The sequence below is a fragment of the Chenopodium quinoa genome, unplaced genomic scaffold (assembly GCF_001683475.1).
Source record: "Chenopodium quinoa cultivar QQ74 unplaced genomic scaffold, ASM168347v1, whole genome shotgun sequence".
Taxonomy (NCBI): Eukaryota; Viridiplantae; Streptophyta; class Magnoliopsida; order Caryophyllales; family Amaranthaceae; genus Chenopodium; species Chenopodium quinoa.
Window position 1 is genome coordinate 221,337 of NW_018742810.1, and position 17,342 is coordinate 238,678.

Sequence of the window (17,342 nt, forward strand, 5' to 3'; positions counted from 1 at the left end):
TGTGTGAGACTTAAAAACAATAATAAACCCAAAATATACCTAAAACGCGTAGCTTTATTGAAACTCAAACATATCAAAGAAAACAAGCTTACCTACGACTCTAAATAGGAAATAAAAATAAAAATACTTTAAACCAAGCAACAACGTAATGGCCTCATATGGTAACAAACTAACAAAGCTGTTTGGCCAGAAAATTAATGGATTTGGGTAAAAGTCTGGTGTGAAAAACAAGCAACAAACGTTGCAGCTCATTCATTTGATCATTATTTTTCAAATTACAATACCAATCAAATTACACCAGCAGCATCATCTCAACAATTATATTGAGATGATCTACTTTTAAAAAAAATGTATACTAATACAAATGTTCTAATGAATCCATAGCATCTTCAGACCTCCTTCAGTACTTATTATTTTATCACTGTGAAGTGATTAGTTGTATCCCAAGACTCGTTTAACATTAGCAACCGGACATTTATACCAAAGAAGATTTCATTCAGAAGCAACTTAAGTAAATCATATCGGAACCAAATAACCCTGGCAACAAAAACAAGCCACTGCAATTCCTAGAAGAGCTCCAGCAAAGACCTGGGATGGAGTATGGCCAAGAAGTTCTTTGAGCTTCCTTTCGCTGATGGGATGCCCTTGGAATAAATCCTCAATGATCTTGTTCAGAACCTAGTTGAACGAATCCCATAGAGAACCAATATATAAGTAATTTGGCATAGGTTAACTGAGGTGCCAAACAATATAAAACTACGCAGTATCAAAATAGGTCAAGAATTTTGACAGAGGAAATGTATCATTAGAAACTTAAACTGCAATTCGAATTTGAAGACTTGAGAAAGAGCAAATCACATGCATATTAAATACGAGTACATCATTTTCAGCTTATAACCACCTTTCAGTTAATCTATCACTTTCAGTTGGGTTTGCCATACACACCATAAAAGGTTAACTAGATGCATCATAAACAACCAATCCATCAGTTTAAATCAAAGCATTTGGCCTCAAATCCCCGTTAAGGCTTCTAAAGTTCTAAGGCAACTGAATTTTTCTTAACTTGAGAGTTAGCCTCACATGAGCATAGAAGTGCAGAGAAACATATGCGCTCCATTACTAAAGGAATTGGTATATGTCATCCCATTACCAGTATGATGTTAATAATGTGATCATTTTTTGTATAAAGGAATTGGTGTATGTCATTGAAGAGCCATGAATATAATATGAAGCCTCTAATAAACTGAAGTAGGGGATGACGAAAACAGTTTAAAGCAAAGAGCTAAGAAAAATAAGTGAGAGTACAATTTATGCACACCAGTGGTCCATTACACTGTTTAGAAATACTTTGTACTCATTACTAGTACATTCAATAACAATACGAGTACGATGAGAAAGAAAATATATAAATGCAAGTTTGGTATAGGATATCATATTCCTTCATTATGAAAATTCAATGATACTCAAGATATGTACTGTCATATTCCTATCATGAAATGGGAAAAAGTTGAATCTAATGATCATGCCCTTGGGAGATTAGAGCAATTTGACAACTAATTCAAGAACGAGGTATAACAGCTTAAAACTTTAACAGTCCTACACAGGAGACAGGACAAACAGGAATTAACGACATAGCTCTAGTGCTCTACAGTGTTGATGTACATTTGGTTGCGAACGCACCTATTTATTTCTAGGTACACACGTGTGTATGATCAATTTATCTCAAAGGTTATTAACTACGAGTCCATGACTAATACTATATAGCAAACCAAGATTTATGTCATAGGATGTAGATTTGATGACATACTACTACAACGATGATTTATACCTTTCGTTGTAAACGCACCTATTTATTTCCAGGTACAGTCACGTGTATGATAAATTAATAGCCCCGGAACATATTAACTACGAGTCTACCACTAGTACTACAAGTCTACAATAAACCAAATGGATAATGTTTTAGTTTTGACATATTACCTGAGCTTGCATACCAGCATGTCTCCTAACTCCAGTAGCATCATACATAACAATAAGACTAAACCCCAAACAAACTGGAAATAAAGCATCAGCAACACCATGACAAAGCGCAACAGAAGTAGTCATAGCAGTACACAAAGCAGAGTGAGAAGACGGCATTCCACCTGAAGCACAAAACATCCTCATATTCCATCTTCTTTCCACATAAAAATTCAGCAATACCTTTGTAGATTGTGCCAAAAACCATGCCAATAATCCACTAACAAACGTTGGATTCGCGGCTAGTGTCGCGACAAATGGGCTGAATCTGTCCCTAGCCGTCGATTGCACGGTTAATAGAGCCATCCCAACTCCTCCATTGTGCAAAAATTGTGTCTTTTTGTTGTTAAATTTATTAATTTCATCAATTGCTGGATCTTTTAAGTATGAAACCCAGTTAATTTTTGCTGTGAAATTCTTTATACTTTGTAAAATTGGAACTAATAATGAAAAGGGGTTTAAGGGTGTTGAATGATTGAAGCTATTATGAGGAGGGTCATTAATTGGAAGTTTACATGAAATACAAATTGCTCTTTTTTGGGGTTTTGCCCTGAAAATTGATGAAGAAAACAGTGATATTGCTCTTTGATATGGGTTGTTTTTGGGATTAAAAAGCTTTTGATTAAAAGATGAGGGTAAAGAGGGTTTAATTGCAGTAGATTTCATGAGAAAAAAACTGCAAAAAAAAGCTTCAATCTTTTATCTTATTTTCTGGGTTTCACTTAGTTTCAGAGTTCATCGAGAAAGAACTGAAAACGAGAGGTATTGAGAGGGAGGAAAAAAACAGAACAAGTGTGAGGAGAAGAATTGAGCTAATTGGTAGCTGAAATTAAAGGTATTTGTTTGTTTGTAAAAGCTTAGGATTTGAGAAACTTGAGCCATAAAAGGGGCAATTATTAAGACTTTTGTATGTTTTGTGTAACATGGGATCATTTTTTGCACCAAAAAAATTATAGGAATATGCTAGATTACACCAAAAACTTTTCACGTTTCTCAAATCTTAGATTGAGATTGAATTGGAGTCTTTTGGAAACATGTGGAAAGGCCAATTTTTCAATACATTTTTGGAAGAGAAGGCCTTGTAATAGTTGCAAGTAAGTTGGCAAAATTGTTGCCTTGCTGGTACAGGCCCAAAGCGAATGGTGGGCTTCACTTATCCAACTCACGAGTTTTAAATAAGCATATTTTTCAATTTATAATATACGTTGTAGGTATTCAGTCGAATTAAATCTGACTGTATAAATGAACTCCAAATTAACATTATTGGTGACCAAGTGTACTTTGATTAGAGTACGAGTGTAGTTTAAAATTTGTTTATCTCAAGTAGCTTACTTTCAGTTTGATTGGTAATTCAATATAATAGCATGTCGGTGATGATATCAAATATGGTAACATGTGGGTAATGGCGTAATGCTATCAAAAATAGTAACATGCCCCCATAATAAGTTTAACACGATTCAATCAAGTGTCATCACAAGTGAACGGAATAAGGTCTCAATGATAGAATTGACTCTTTGGAGTTTGTATAAGTTACATAATGAAATGAGGACTATGGAATCAGTTGTGTCAAAAATCAATTCAGAATACGCTTTAAATAAAAACTCGAATCTTGATACTTACTTCGTATATAATTGTCATAAATAGGTTTAATGAATATATCGCCTTAAATGTGGCATATCATTGTCACAATTTTTATGTATACATATTTAAAAAAAAAAAAAATACTCAATGTACACTTAATAATTAGTCTCTCGACCATATCAAGATATTTGTAGGTGTAATAGTCTTATTTTAGTTTTTGGCCATATTTGAAAAGCAATTACCTATTACAAAATAGATTTTTCTATTAGCTTATTTGACTAACATATTGTGTAATCTAATTGCATTTGTTTTTGGCAAATTTTAGGTGGTTGAGTTGTGTAGAAAAGCAATGAGAATATTAGGATAATGTTGTAGGAATATATGAGAATCCACGAGAATTCAGTTGTAAACTAATAGTCATTTCATAATTGCATTTACAAATCTCCTCATTTCCAAACTTTCTTCCAACCATCACATAAAAATCATACTCGACTCTATTGTGTAAACAAAGAGTTGAACCTATAATCCTTTATTTGAAAATTAAAGAAAATCTCATACAAAGCATATTTGTTGTTTAATTTTTATTTTTGTAATTTTTTTTTTTTTTTACAAGGACTTATCATACTATCCTATAATACACTTTTATCTCAAGGGAAACAAAACTCAACGATAGCGTGTATTTATTGTTTAATTTATCATACTAACCTATAATACAATTTTATCTCAAAGAGAACAAAATTCACGTGTACACACTAGCAAAAATTTTCCCATTATATCATCAACTAGATGGAAGACAATCGCACGGTTTTTTCATCTAAGATTTTTAATTATTTGATTTATTGTATTTAATAATTTCAGACAAAATTACAAAAGTTTAATATTTTTTTTTACTATAATTTATAATGAATTTATTAAATATAAATAAATTGTAAATATGATATATTTTTCCGTTATATAAAATTTTTAATGTGAAATGATAAATTTTAATAATTTAAATCCTAAATCATTATTCATTGTTTTACCATATCTTTTATTTCGATGGATACACCAACTTCGTCCACAACCAACCTACTACATCAATGGATAAAAATGTTAGCCAAAATATCAATTAAATCTTTACATTTATATAAAATAAATCAATATATTTACCAATAAATGAAAAATTGTTGCGATATAAAATCAAATCTATGCATTGGAATTTTTTCATCATCTCCAATAATAACCAAAGCCATCCATTTAGTATGCCATTACATAAACAAATAAGGATGCTTTCGCTAAATAATGTTGAAAAATTCTTTAATTCCCAAAATACAGCCACTCTTTTTTTAATTCCCACTATACCGTTCACGTCAGCTTAGGGAAAAAACCCGGATTTTTTTTATCGGTCTAGCAACAAATCGCTACTTGAAGTAGCGGTTTCAATTTCATACACCGCTACTTGAAGTAGCGGTTTACACAAGAACACCGCTACTTCAAGTAGCGGTTTTGCTGTAAAAAAAATTTAAAAAAAATATCAGTAAGGAGAAGGGGAAAGTGACCGCCACAACTTACCCCTGCTCCACCCACCATCACCCCACGTAACACCGTACGCACCCACCCTGTCTACCTTGACCACCACCCACAATATAAAATTAAAAAAAAAAATAAACAGAAAATCTAAAAAACAGAAAACCATCTACCTTGACCACCACCACCACAACCCAGTACCCCCACCCTAACCGAACCCAGTACACCCACCTTAACCCACCCAAATCCACATCTACCACCCAAACACACCCAAACCAAACCCAAATCTACAACCATAACCAAATAACCACCCAAAAATTAACCAAAAAAAAATCAAAACCACCACCTGCCGAAAACCTTACAACCCAAAAATTAACAAACAAAAAACAAAAAAAAGAGAAAGAAAATGAAAATCAAGAAAACATACCTTAACACCGAAATTGGATGTTAATTTCTCATCGAATTTGGTTTAATACGGCTAAATTCGATCATGAAACCTCTAGATCTAGAGGTTTCATGGTCGAATTTGACCTGAATAACCAAGGAGCGTAGGTTGTGTAGTGGTGGTTACACAGCGGCGTGGGTTTTGTTGTAAGTGTGAGAAGGAGAATAGAGGAGAAGTGAGAAGGAGAATAGAAAGAATGAGAATGGCGGAGGAGAGAGAAAGAGGGAGGAGAGAGAAGGAAAGAGGAGAGGAGTTTAGAGAGAATAGGAGTTCAGAGAGAAGAGGAAAGAGGAGAGGAGAGGAGAGAGAAAAGAAGAAGACGGTTTTCATAGAGAAGAGGGAAGAGGAGAGAGAAAAATATAATAAGGAAACCGCTACTTGAAGTTGCTGTTTTTAATCAGTAAACCGCTACTTCAAGTAGCGGTTTTCTAATAAACCGGTTTTAAAAATAATTTTCACTGAACCGGTGATGTGGACGGTAGATTGGGAATTAAAAAAAAATTGGATGTATTTTGGGAATTAGAGAATTTCCCAACATTATTTAGGGAAAACATTCAACAAATAATCGTTAAGTATCCTAAATAAATACAGTGTAACTAATAATTACAAATATAAATTTAAACATAAGATTTTAAAAATTACCCGGACATTGATGACCTAAAACTAACACAAAATTCGCTTGATGGAGTTTTGTATTGATACGAAATTTTATTTGTGTCATATGATGTATTAGATTTGCATGTAAAAAAACTTTAGTAAATAAAACATAAACATATAATCGTTGAGTATTCCAAATTAATACAATGTAAGTAATAATTAGAAATACTAATTTAAACATAAGATTTTAAAAATTAAGCTAAAAATTACCCGGCCATTGATAACCAAAATTAGCACAAAATTACTAACACAAAATTCGCTTGATGGGGTTTTTTATTGATACGAAATTTTGTTTGTGTCGTATGATGTGTCAATTTATAATGATAGGTATCACAGATTTTAATTTAATTATAATTAACGAACAATTTGTATTTCTTATCATAAATACTATCAAAATTTATCTTATAATGGTAAGTATCAAACTTTATTATAAGCGTTTATCATTTAAATATTTTTAGTATATTTTTTTTGGATTTCTTATACTCGTAGTATTGAATTAATAAATTTATCTTTTCCTATATTTTTACTTTATTTTTTTTCATTAAAATAATTTAATCAATGGATTATAATCTACGTGGCATTAAAATTTTAGATACATCAAATCTAATTCGTTACTTTTATCTAGGTGGCGATATAATTTTTTAATTCAAAAATAAAATACAAATCTTTCTTCTTATTAGTCGCGCTCCAAATACTCTTAAAAAATGTCTACTTTATTTATATAATAATAATAATTACTACCTCCGTTTTTTTTATGTGCAACTTTGAGCCATATTGCGGTTCACGAAGCAAAAGATTGAAGGGTAAAGTTTAAGAAAGTATAATGGTGATTAATATATTATAGGAATATGTAATTAAGGTGGAGAGAGAATATTTGGATAATTAATCAAACCACCCACTTCCACCACCAAAACCAGCCACCACCGCCGCCGCCTTCACCACCACTACCACCCCCACGAAACCACCACCACAACCAACCCCACGAAACTACCAAAATCCTCACGTATTTCCCTCCTTTTTCTGGCTGCCCCCTCCCTAACCCAAAAACCCAGAAATCTAACATTCCCCTCCACCACCAGCCCCGACCACCTCCAACCCAGACCCACTCCCAGACCACCCCAGACCACCCAAAAATCCGGTAGCTCCACCCACACAGTCACCCCACCGTAACCAACTCACCACACTAACCCTAACCGAAAAAAATCGAACAAAATCCCAAAAAAAACCCAGAAATTTCGAAAGTAAAAAAATTGTAGATCTACGTAGAAAATTAACAATAAAACGGAAAATTAAAAATAGAAATACAATAATCAACAATAAAAATTAACAATAAAACGGAAAATTTACAATACAAAAAATAAAGTAAGCTTACAAAACGGAAAATTAACAATAAAAATTGTAGATCTACAATAATCAACAATAAAAACATGAAACAAAAACGAAAAACAAAACAAATCGGAAGTGTAGATCCCATTTTTCAGCAGCGAATTTCGTTGTCGAGCGTTGAAGCTGTACACCTTGAAGGTCCTCCCATGGCGGAAGAATGTTCTGGAAACTGGAGTTTGTGGGGTTTGTTTTTCCGGTGAGAGGGTGGTGGAAGAAGTGGCTTATAATGGGAAGTAGTGTTAGTTGCTGAATTGTGATGAATTGGGTGAATGTGAGAAATTGGGGTGTTTGGGAGTGAATTGGTGGGTATATCCTGACATTTTTGGAGGAGAGAGAAAGAAGAAGAAGAAGAAGAAGATGGAGGAGAGAGAAAGAAGAAAGAAGAAGATGAAGAGGGTGAATGGGTGGTGGGTAGATGAGTAAATGGGTGGGTAAATTTAGGTTAATGATTTTAGATTAGATAAAAAAGTTATTGTGATTAAAATAAGATAAGGGTAACATTAGGAAAATCTGAATTTTTAAGTAAGGGTAAATTTGTAATTTTCAGGGTTTTTGTTTACTAAAAATAGAAAGAAATTAGAAAGTTGCACATAATAGTGAATTGACTAAAATGACAAAAGTTGCACATAAAAAAAACGAAGGTAGTAGATTAGATTTAATAAATCGGGTCATTACTCGGCCAATAAAGATTCTAACCAATTTGAATCACAAAAAGGAACAGCTTTCCCTAAAAAGATGAAGGTTGTGCCAAGATTCAAATTTATGGGCCCATGAACACCAATTCACATGATCCAAACATTCTTTTCACAAACGTTCCTAAACACACAAAATATAGCCGTTCCAACATTCTTACACAAAAAAGTAAAAACAAACCAAAAATAAAAAATAACAGCCAAACCAACGCAATCTTACTTCAACATTTTTTACAACACCTTCTATTTTTTCTATTTTAGTTTAGCATTTCTTTTTTTTTTTTTCATTTTTATTAACTCTCTTCTCTTCTAATCTTTCTCCGCATCTTCCTTCATTTCTTCTTTTCTCCCCATTTTCCCATTCAAATTCAAAAATCCCCAGATCTCTCAATTTTCGAAAAACCCTAACCCTAAAATTCAATCTTACATCGATCTTAATCGGTGCTTTGATTTACAGTAATGGAGAACTTGATTTCTCTCGTTAACAAGATTCAGAGAGCTTGTACTGCTCTCGGCGATCATGGTGATGAAAGCGCTCTTCCTACTCTTTGGGATTCTCTTCCCGCCATCGCTGTCGTCGGAGGTCAGGTATTTCTCAGATCTTCGATTCTTCTCAGATCCTACTTTTGATTTGCTTTTGGTAATTAGGGTTATCTTTTTTTGAATCTTTGATTGTTAGAGATCGATTTTTTTTTTTTTATTTTATTTTTTTTATTTGAATTTTGTTCGATTTGTAGTTTGGAGTAGCTCACGGTGTTCGAATTATGCTAGGATGTTGGCTTTTTGATTGATTTGTGATTTGGTTTGATGCTATTTTTATAGATTTAGTGTTTTAGCTATGGCATTGATTCTTATCCATCACCGACACTTGGCGGTTCAACATTTTTACAGAAATTTTCTCTGTGTACCTTTTATGGATGAAATTCCCCAAGTATAAGAAGTGTTTTTTTTTGAAAGAAATGCAATTAGAATAGTTTGTATTTTATGAATCATTGTGGTTTTTCACTACAGCAGAGCCGTTCGTTGCGTTTTCCGATTTAAATACATAGATTAGGGTGATCAAACTGTTGACAAACCAAAATGAAGAGAATGGTGATCATGTAAGGTCGAAAATACTGGGAATATTCTACTTTGGATGCTTCAAAAGTTTAGCTTGTTGGTAAAGTTTATATCTTAAGAGCTGTTTACTTCTTGATAATCACTTAGTGATTCTCTTGACTGTGCTTTGTGTATATCACTCTGGTTGGAGATGATGCTCGATATAGGGCTTGATTTTATGGAATTAATGGAAGAGAAATGTGGATAGTATGAGAATTGTATGCTTAGATTGTACTTCCTCTGTTCTTTTTTACTTGACCTATTTCTTTTATTACGCTTGCCAATGGAAATCTTTAACGATCAATAACTTTAATTTTCCATAAGTAAAAATTATATATTATGATATTACTTGTTGAGACGAATTCAAAAAGATCTCACATGAATATGTTTTTCCATACATATTATTTACAAAAGACGGTCAAAAGAGGGGTGGTGAATAGTGTAAAAGTCAAAGCAGGTCAAGTAAAAAAGAACGGAGGAAGTATGTTTATATTGTTGATTCCAAGAATAAGTAGCTTTAAGAGTGGTGGTGAATTAGTGTGATGGACGGAGAGTGATGCACATAGGTCGAAATTTAGCATACTGTCTTGCTCTTCTTCATATCGTACAGTATGTTCTTACCCTTGGGATGTTTTGATGATCTGTAGAGTTCGGGGAAGTCGTCAGTTTTGGAAAGCATTGTTGGCAAGGACTTTTTGCCTCGTGGATCTGGTAAAGATTTTTTTCTGGATACTTTGGTTCTTTTGTAATTAATATTCCTTAACTATTCCATATTTTAATTTGTTTGGCTGTAATTAATGCTAATATTTTATGCAGGTATTGTTACTAGGCGTCCTCTTGTTCTACAGTTACACAGGGTTGAAGAAAATAGAGAATGGGCAGAATTTATGCACCTTCCAAGGAAACGAATCACGGATTTTGGTATGTTATTTTTTCATAGACTGTCACTAATCTGATTCTAATTTTTTTTTTGTTCATGGTATCTTTTCTATTTAAAGTTTCAATGTAAACCTTGGATATTGCCTCTTCAGCTGCTGTGCGGAAGGAGATAGCAGATGAGACTGATAGAGAGACTGGACGTAGTAAAGCAATCTCTAGTGTTCCTATTCATCTAAGTATATACTCCCCCAATGGTAAGACATATATGTTTTTGATTTTTTTTATGCGGCTTGAATGTCCTTTTGCCTTCACATAAAGGAGTAATTACACGTGTAAGGTTAATCGTGTGCAAGAAGATTTATTTTTATTTTTTTAAATGCCTGACAATTTTTTGTTTGCATGAATAACCTTATTTTATGTTTAAATATTTTATTTTGCATGTATACTCTTTATGGTATGCCCATTAAAAGTTGACTTTTAATAAATCTGCTAGTTTATCAAAAGAAATTTCCATAAACGATGATAACAATCAAAATTAGTGACGAAGCCACATTGGTTATACAATCAAAATTAGTAACGGTGATAACAAGCAAGGTATTCTCTAATAATTTGAGATAATTGGGAAGCAGGTTTTATTAAGCATATGAAGATAGAATTGCACCTTATCTTATTTTTATTTCTTTGAGATGAAGGTAATAATAACACTAGTAGGAATGCATTTTAAATCATGGAGCAATTTCATAACGTAAGTGTAGGAAAAATTTGTTAGTCTACTACTTTGCTTAGTTGTACGTATAAGTTTAGAAGCTCATGCAGTAAACACAACCATTATGACGAAATGTTTTTAGGTGGCTTGGTTGAATCCTTGAAAGTTGAAACTTGAGAGCACCATTTTTCTGTTTACCCTTTTTCTAAAAAGGTTTGGATATTAATGAACCTACATGTTCTCCTCGATTTTGGGCTTTTTTGGACTGATCTGAGCAATCATGTTCAATGTAATTGACTGTGAAAATAAGGAATAAGGATAATCAACTGGGCCGAACTAGTCACTAGTTTTAAATTTGGATGTCCTGGTTCACAGACAGGCTAGTCTTGGTCCAGTTTTGCTAAATGCTATCTTTGCCTTAGTAGTTGCCAATTTAATTAGTGTTATTGTTCTCTTTTGTTTTTGGCTTTAAAATAATTATTGTGCTGACGTTGATAATATCTGAGGGCTTCATTTCTCGTCTTGTTGGATATTGTTGATTAATTTATGTTATAATTTCTAATAGTTACCTATTTGAACTTCCTGTTGAAGGCAGTTTGTACTAATTACAATTTGGCTTATGCAGTTGTTAATCTTACGTTGATTGATCTTCCCGGACTTACCAAAGTGGCTATTGGTGAGTTGTCCTCATTGAAGCACTTATCCTTATTTAGATCGTCTTGTTGCTAATTATATGATGATGAGCTTTGTATATATTTTTGTTGTTTCATTGATGCAGATGGCCAACCTGAAAGCATTGTTCAAGATATTGAAAATATGGTTCGCTCCTATATTGAGAAGGTAATATAAAAAGAAGCTGCACAATCTGTTGATTAATGTGTTTATAAGTTGCCTCTCCCTCAACCCCCCTCCCAAAAAAAAAGTCACTGGGTGTTTCTTCATTCCCTATTTATTGTGAGTTTAATCAAAATATCTGATACATTGTCTTTGTTGCAGCCCAATTGTATCATTTTGGCAATTTCTCCCGCTAATCAAGATCTTGCTACTTCTGACGCAATTAAAATTTCTCGTGAAGTGGATCCCAAAGGTAAGATATTTCTGTTCTTTGTCCATCTAATGTGGTTTCAGAATATATTGTGAAGCATATTGTTAGCTCTGCTTGCCTGATTTCTATATACGGATTTTGAAGCCAATGTAGTATATAAGGATTTTGTTGAGAAGTTTTGGGTAGTGGAGGAAACAATTGTTGCCCTGTCCAGGAACTAATTTCTTAGTATTGGTCCTTGGGTAAAAGTTTTTTGTTTTGTTACTTGAGGGTTGGTGGTAGTGGTTACTAGAAGTCTGCAACTGCAAGTTTCACAAGTTGTGTGGGCAGCAGTTGACATTTTGGTAATTTTTTGGAGCTGAACATCTTTATCTACAAAAATGGTATACTAATTAACATTTTATCTTGTTGATACTGTGTTCTCATATGTTAGGAGAGAGAACTTTTGGAGTTTTGACGAAGGTTGATCTTATGGACAAAGGAACTGATGCGGTTGATGTAAGTACTTTCTATGTTAGGCTGACAGTTTAGTCTTAAGGTTTTTTTTAATGGTTCTTTTTTTGGAATAGAGTTTAATAAAGGCACTAAACTAATAATATTTCCTTAAGGAAGACAAATAATTGGAGACTTGAAGCCTGCATTCTTATTCCTTACTCAATATCCTTGATTTTCTAGATTTTGGAAGGCAAATCATACAAGTTGCAGTATCCATGGGTGGGTGTTGTAAATCGATCACAGGCTGATATCAATAAAAATGTTGATATGATTGTTGCTCGACGTAAAGAGCGAGAATTCTGGTCCAGTAGCCCAGAGTATAAGCATCTTGCTCATAGAATGGGTTCAGAGTTCTTAGCTAAGATGATGTCCAAGGTATGTTGATATTTCATGGATGTTACCTTTTAATTTTCATTATTATCCACTGTTGTACCTAATCTGAAAATTTCCAAATCTTCCAGCATTTAGAAACTGTCATCAAATCCCGGATTCCTGGCCTTCAGTCTCTTATCAACAAAACTATTGTTGAACTAGAATCAGAGTTGAGCCGTCTTGGGAAGCCTGTTGCTACTGATGCTGGAGTAAGTATTTTAAAGCCTCATATTCTTTGGCTTTCTTTCATGTACTCCATTCAACGTGACGAAAATTTATGTTCAATATTGTCAAAGATTTGGATAAATAAAGTGTCGATATATCATGCACACATCATACTAATGTGAGTAGTTGATGTATAAGACAGATAAATGCATTCTTATTTATTTTATTATGTTTCTTTAGTGTTCAAACTTAATGCAATAAAATGAATGTTATCATATTGACCCCTCCCCCACCCATACACGCACACATGCACACCAAAAGTCAGTGTAGAGTGTGACTGGAAAATGGGTCTTTAGATTCTCTTTGCTTGCTGCACTACCTTCTCTACTACTAGTAGGAATACTCCTAACATTTATTGGTGCATTCATGACTGGGAATTTTCTCAGGACAAAGGGGACTTGTGTAGCATGTTGACTCCATCTAGACAATAGACTTTCCTGATGCTGGAAAGAAACTTTTTTTTATAGATATGGAGCACCTGTATGTGCAAATCTGTCTGTTTCCGGCTTTCTAGGACTAGGTTACTCTATTCTAATCCTGAGATGCTCTTACCTGGGTTTTGAGTTTGTTGGATGGCATACCTAATAAATAAGGGGTCAAAGTTGTTTATTGATGATTATTTCTACTATCTTGTGCTTCTTGCAGGGCAAGTTATACATGATCATGGAAATATGTCGAGGATTTGACCAGATATTTAAAGAACATCTTGATGGGGTGTATGTTACATTTAACTTGTTCAACTGAATGATTGGTATCTCGTTAGATAGATAGATTTCAGTTTGGCTTGTCATTCATTTTATCCTTCTTTTCTCCACCAATGTCTTTAAGCTGCATTTGCTGTGGTTTTTCAGACGCCCAGGTGGTGACAGAATCTATGGCGTGTTTGATAATCAGCTTCCTGCTGCTTTGAAAAGGTTGCAATTTGACAAGCAACTTTCCATGGAGAATGTGAGGAAATTAATCACAGAAGCTGATGGGTATCAACCTCATCTTATTGCTCCCGAACAAGGTTATCGGCGACTGATTGAATCTTGTTTGGGTTCAATTAGAGGTCCTGCTGAGGCTGCAGTTGATGCGGTATGTCCTTGATATTATTATATAAATAGAATACTTCTGGGTTGACCGGGGTTTTCTTGAAAACACTAGTTTTTCATGCAGCTGGATTTTTTTTGTAGGAGTTAGTGTGCGTCTATGTAATTTAGGTATAGGAGTATGGGTTTTTTTTTTTTTTTTTTTTTTGTAATGTATTTTATCTGTTGTTCTTGGTGTAATAATTGAAATAGCAAACAGAGATGCAAGAAACTCAATTTTAGTCTATAACAGTTGAGTGGAGGGAGTTTTATTCACTTTCTGTTATGGTACAGTCTTTAAGCCATTTTTTTAAATTGTTGTGTTCAGTGTTTTCAATATGTGACCACAAATGAAATAAACTCTGGTTAATCTTAACAATTACTCTCATTCGGGGAGAGGGGAGGGGGTATAAACTAAAGTAATCCTTTTCTGTCTTCCCATGTTTATTGTTGACAGAATGCGTTTTGTCTCTCCAGGTTCATGGAATATTGAAGGAGCTTGTTCACAAGGCTATCAGTGAAACTGCGGTAAGCTCATGGTGTTAAATTTTTGATTACATATGGTTATGAAGTTCTGTAAGGGAATGACATAATGTAGAATATGTTCTATCTGTACTGAGTATTCAAGGTCTCATCTGTCCTCGATTTTATTTTTCAATTTTTAATAAAAACGTGTGTTATCTATCTGAATTAGTCCTATTCTCTATTTATTATAGAAAAAAGGACTGTGACTGAAGGCAATATATAATGAACGCTCTTTCTGACCTGTAGGAACTAAGACAATATCCCACCCTACGAGTAGAAGTTGCAAATGCTGCATCCGAGTCATTAGAGAGGATGCGAGATGAAAGCAAGAGAGCGACCTTGCAGCTTGTTGATATGGAGTGTGGTTACCTCACCGTTGATTTTTTCCGGAAGCTTCCTCAAGATGTTGAGAAGGGTGGCAACCCAACACATTCAATTTTTGACCGTTACAATGATTCATATCTCCGTCGGATTGGTAAGCAGCATTACACTTTCTTTGTTCCTAACTATGCATGCAATTCATCTGTGAAGATGATGATTTGTGGAAAGCCATTATTTTTTACTGAGTCTTGCAACAAGGGTACTCGTCTCAGTTAGCTAAGATTTAGATTCTTTACAATGTTACATTGGTAGCTGCCTAACATACTGCCAATACCGATCTTTCATTTCTGCTTTTCCTACAGGATCAACTGTCTTGTCATATGTCAACTTGGTTTGTGCTACATTGAGAAATTCCATTCCTAAATCAATTGTTTATTGTCAAGTTCGTGATGCAAAGCGCAGCTTGCTTGATGTTTTCTTTACAGAGTTGGGTGGGAAAGAGGTTGGTGTTCTAGCCCCAATTGATATCTTTTCCTATCTTCTTGTCCTTCCTCCCCTCCCTTCCACACTAAATTAAACCCTCGAAACGCATTTTCTCTTGGCAATCTCATCATCCTCATGTTGCTCTCTCTGCAGGCAAAAGCATTGGGTAAGATGTTGGATGAGGATCCAGCAATTATGCAGAGGCGTACCAACTTAGGAAAGAGGTTGGAGTTGTATAGGACTGCGCAGTCAGAGATTGATGCTATTGCCTGGTCCAAGTGACGGAGACATCTGAGCAGAAACATTTTCTTTGTGCATCCCGAATTGCTAGTTGTAGCAAAAATGTGATTCTTTGATTCATATGGAAATATACAGCATGGTTTTCTCATCCATGATTGAGGCCATTGTAGGGACGAGTCACACCCAATTATATTTCTACTAGCATGTGTATATGCTCTGATGGTGTAATGTATTCATCTTTGATGCTTGAACTTCTACAGAATTCTATGCAGTGAGGTGCCTCTTTTATGTCGACGTCAAAGCTTAACTAACCCCCATCCTCCCCCGCCCCCCTTCTCTTTTGAGACATTGTGTGAGTACGTGAATGTGCCCCATTTGATTTAAATGTGTCATTATTATAAATTAAGTCGCTTTTAAAGTTTAAATTCCATCTATAAATAAATATATACAGGTGTAAAATGCTGGGACAAAAGTTAGGAAAAGGACGATTGATAATGATATGAATTGCTACTTATCACACAGGTTGGGATGTCGCATAATTACAATCTATTCAAGTGTCTCAATCTATCTGCTGTACAAGTTATTGTTATATTTATCGTGGTTGACTACCACATTTGCCAAATATTGCGGTTCTGTAAATACTTTATTGGGTAGTCGAATTTTCCGCTTGATTACAAATACTCAGTTTTTTCTAATCCATTCCGACTTTATAAAAAATTTGATATTTGGAAACCTAAATATTGAGATGGTTTTAAAAAATTCTATACTACTAAGTTACGAGTAGATTAAGATGAAAATAGAGTAGAATTGCTTTAAGAAAATGTGATTAATTCAGATACACATTGATTCACACTAATATTAGAGAAATTATGATTATTTTATTAATAAAGAAAAAAAAGGCCACTATTTTAGAATAAAGGCTATTATGTAGAAATAAAAGTCATTGTGGCATTATAAACGCTATAAGAGATTAATTTTTTTTAAAAAGAAATTTTGTATTTACTATTCAACATGAATTATAAAGGTCACTATGTTTTTTTTTTTTTTTTTTTTTTTTTTTTGGTAAGATAAAGGTCACTATGTTCAACATAACGTCGTATTTTAGGTTCACAATGATATTAAAGGTCAAACAAATTTTAATAAAGATTACTATGTTAAAATTAGGATTACTATGTATAGTATAACAATAATTGCGTGTGTATAAACCTCAGATCCACGCAAGTTTTTTCTTAATTCAGAATATGGACAGATTCATTCAGTCTTCAAGCCAATCATATTCCTTGTTTAATGAGGATTTCTTGATCTACAAATTAACAATTTCTAAAGATTTAATATGAATTGTCTATGCTATGAGGAGTTCTCTATCTAAAAATTCCAATTTCTAAAGATTTCCTATGATTTATTGTTTGGACTACGTGGATTTCTCTCAAATTTCCAAATCTAAATTAAATTTATGTACTACAACTATTCTCTATCTAAAAATTCCAAATTTTAAAGATTTCCTATAATCTATTGTTTGGATTATGAGGATTTCTCTATCAAAATTCCAAATCTAAATTAAATTTATGTACAACGACTATAAACGTATTATATCGAAATT

General features: G+C 33.6%; 2 protein-coding genes across 2 annotated transcripts; one reads left to right on the top strand and one right to left on the bottom strand.

The window, feature by feature from the left end:
* Nucleotides 1-219: 219 nt before the first annotated feature.
* Nucleotides 220-2,983, bottom strand: LOC110725140. The gene is made up of 2 exons (XM_021904606.1): nucleotides 1,978-2,983; nucleotides 220-678 (listed from the first exon to the last, which is right to left on the bottom strand). The coding sequence occupies exons 1-2, from the start codon at nucleotides 2,680-2,682 to the stop codon at nucleotides 517-519; spliced, it is 867 nt and encodes a 288-aa protein (XP_021760298.1). The 5' UTR covers nucleotides 2,683-2,983; the 3' UTR covers nucleotides 220-516.
* A 5,585-nt stretch (nucleotides 2,984-8,568) lies between these two features.
* On the top strand, nucleotides 8,569-16,036 carry LOC110725141 (dynamin-related protein 5A). The gene is made up of 16 exons (XM_021904607.1): nucleotides 8,569-8,871; nucleotides 10,029-10,092; nucleotides 10,198-10,302; nucleotides 10,413-10,514; nucleotides 11,592-11,642; nucleotides 11,745-11,806; nucleotides 11,963-12,053; nucleotides 12,445-12,509; nucleotides 12,687-12,881; nucleotides 12,968-13,087; nucleotides 13,749-13,819; nucleotides 13,955-14,180; nucleotides 14,651-14,701; nucleotides 14,945-15,173; nucleotides 15,382-15,521; nucleotides 15,656-16,036. The coding sequence occupies exons 1-16, from the start codon at nucleotides 8,743-8,745 to the stop codon at nucleotides 15,782-15,784; spliced, it is 1,830 nt and encodes a 609-aa protein (XP_021760299.1). The 5' UTR covers nucleotides 8,569-8,742; the 3' UTR covers nucleotides 15,785-16,036.
* Nucleotides 16,037-17,342: the final 1,306 nt, after the last annotated feature.

Excerpts from the sequence above, each read along its gene's own strand:
- LOC110725141 (XM_021904607.1), top strand. The coding sequence starts at position 8,743 with ATGGAGAACTTGATTTCTCTCGTTAACAAGATTCAGAGAGCTTGTACT. Across the intron at positions 10,093-10,197 it reads CTTTTTGCCTCGTGGATCTG|GTATTGTTACTAGGCGTCCT; the intron begins GTAAAGATTTTT and ends TATTTTATGCAG. Across the intron at positions 10,303-10,412 it reads GAAACGAATCACGGATTTTG|CTGCTGTGCGGAAGGAGATA; the intron begins GTATGTTATTTT and ends TTGCCTCTTCAG.
- LOC110725140 (XM_021904606.1), bottom strand. The coding sequence starts at position 2,682 with ATGAAATCTACTGCAATTAAACCCTCTTTACCCTCATCTTTTAATCAA. Across the intron at positions 679-1,977 it reads ATGCTGGTATGCAAGCTCAG|GTTCTGAACAAGATCATTGA; the intron begins GTAATATGTCAA and ends TCGTTCAACTAG.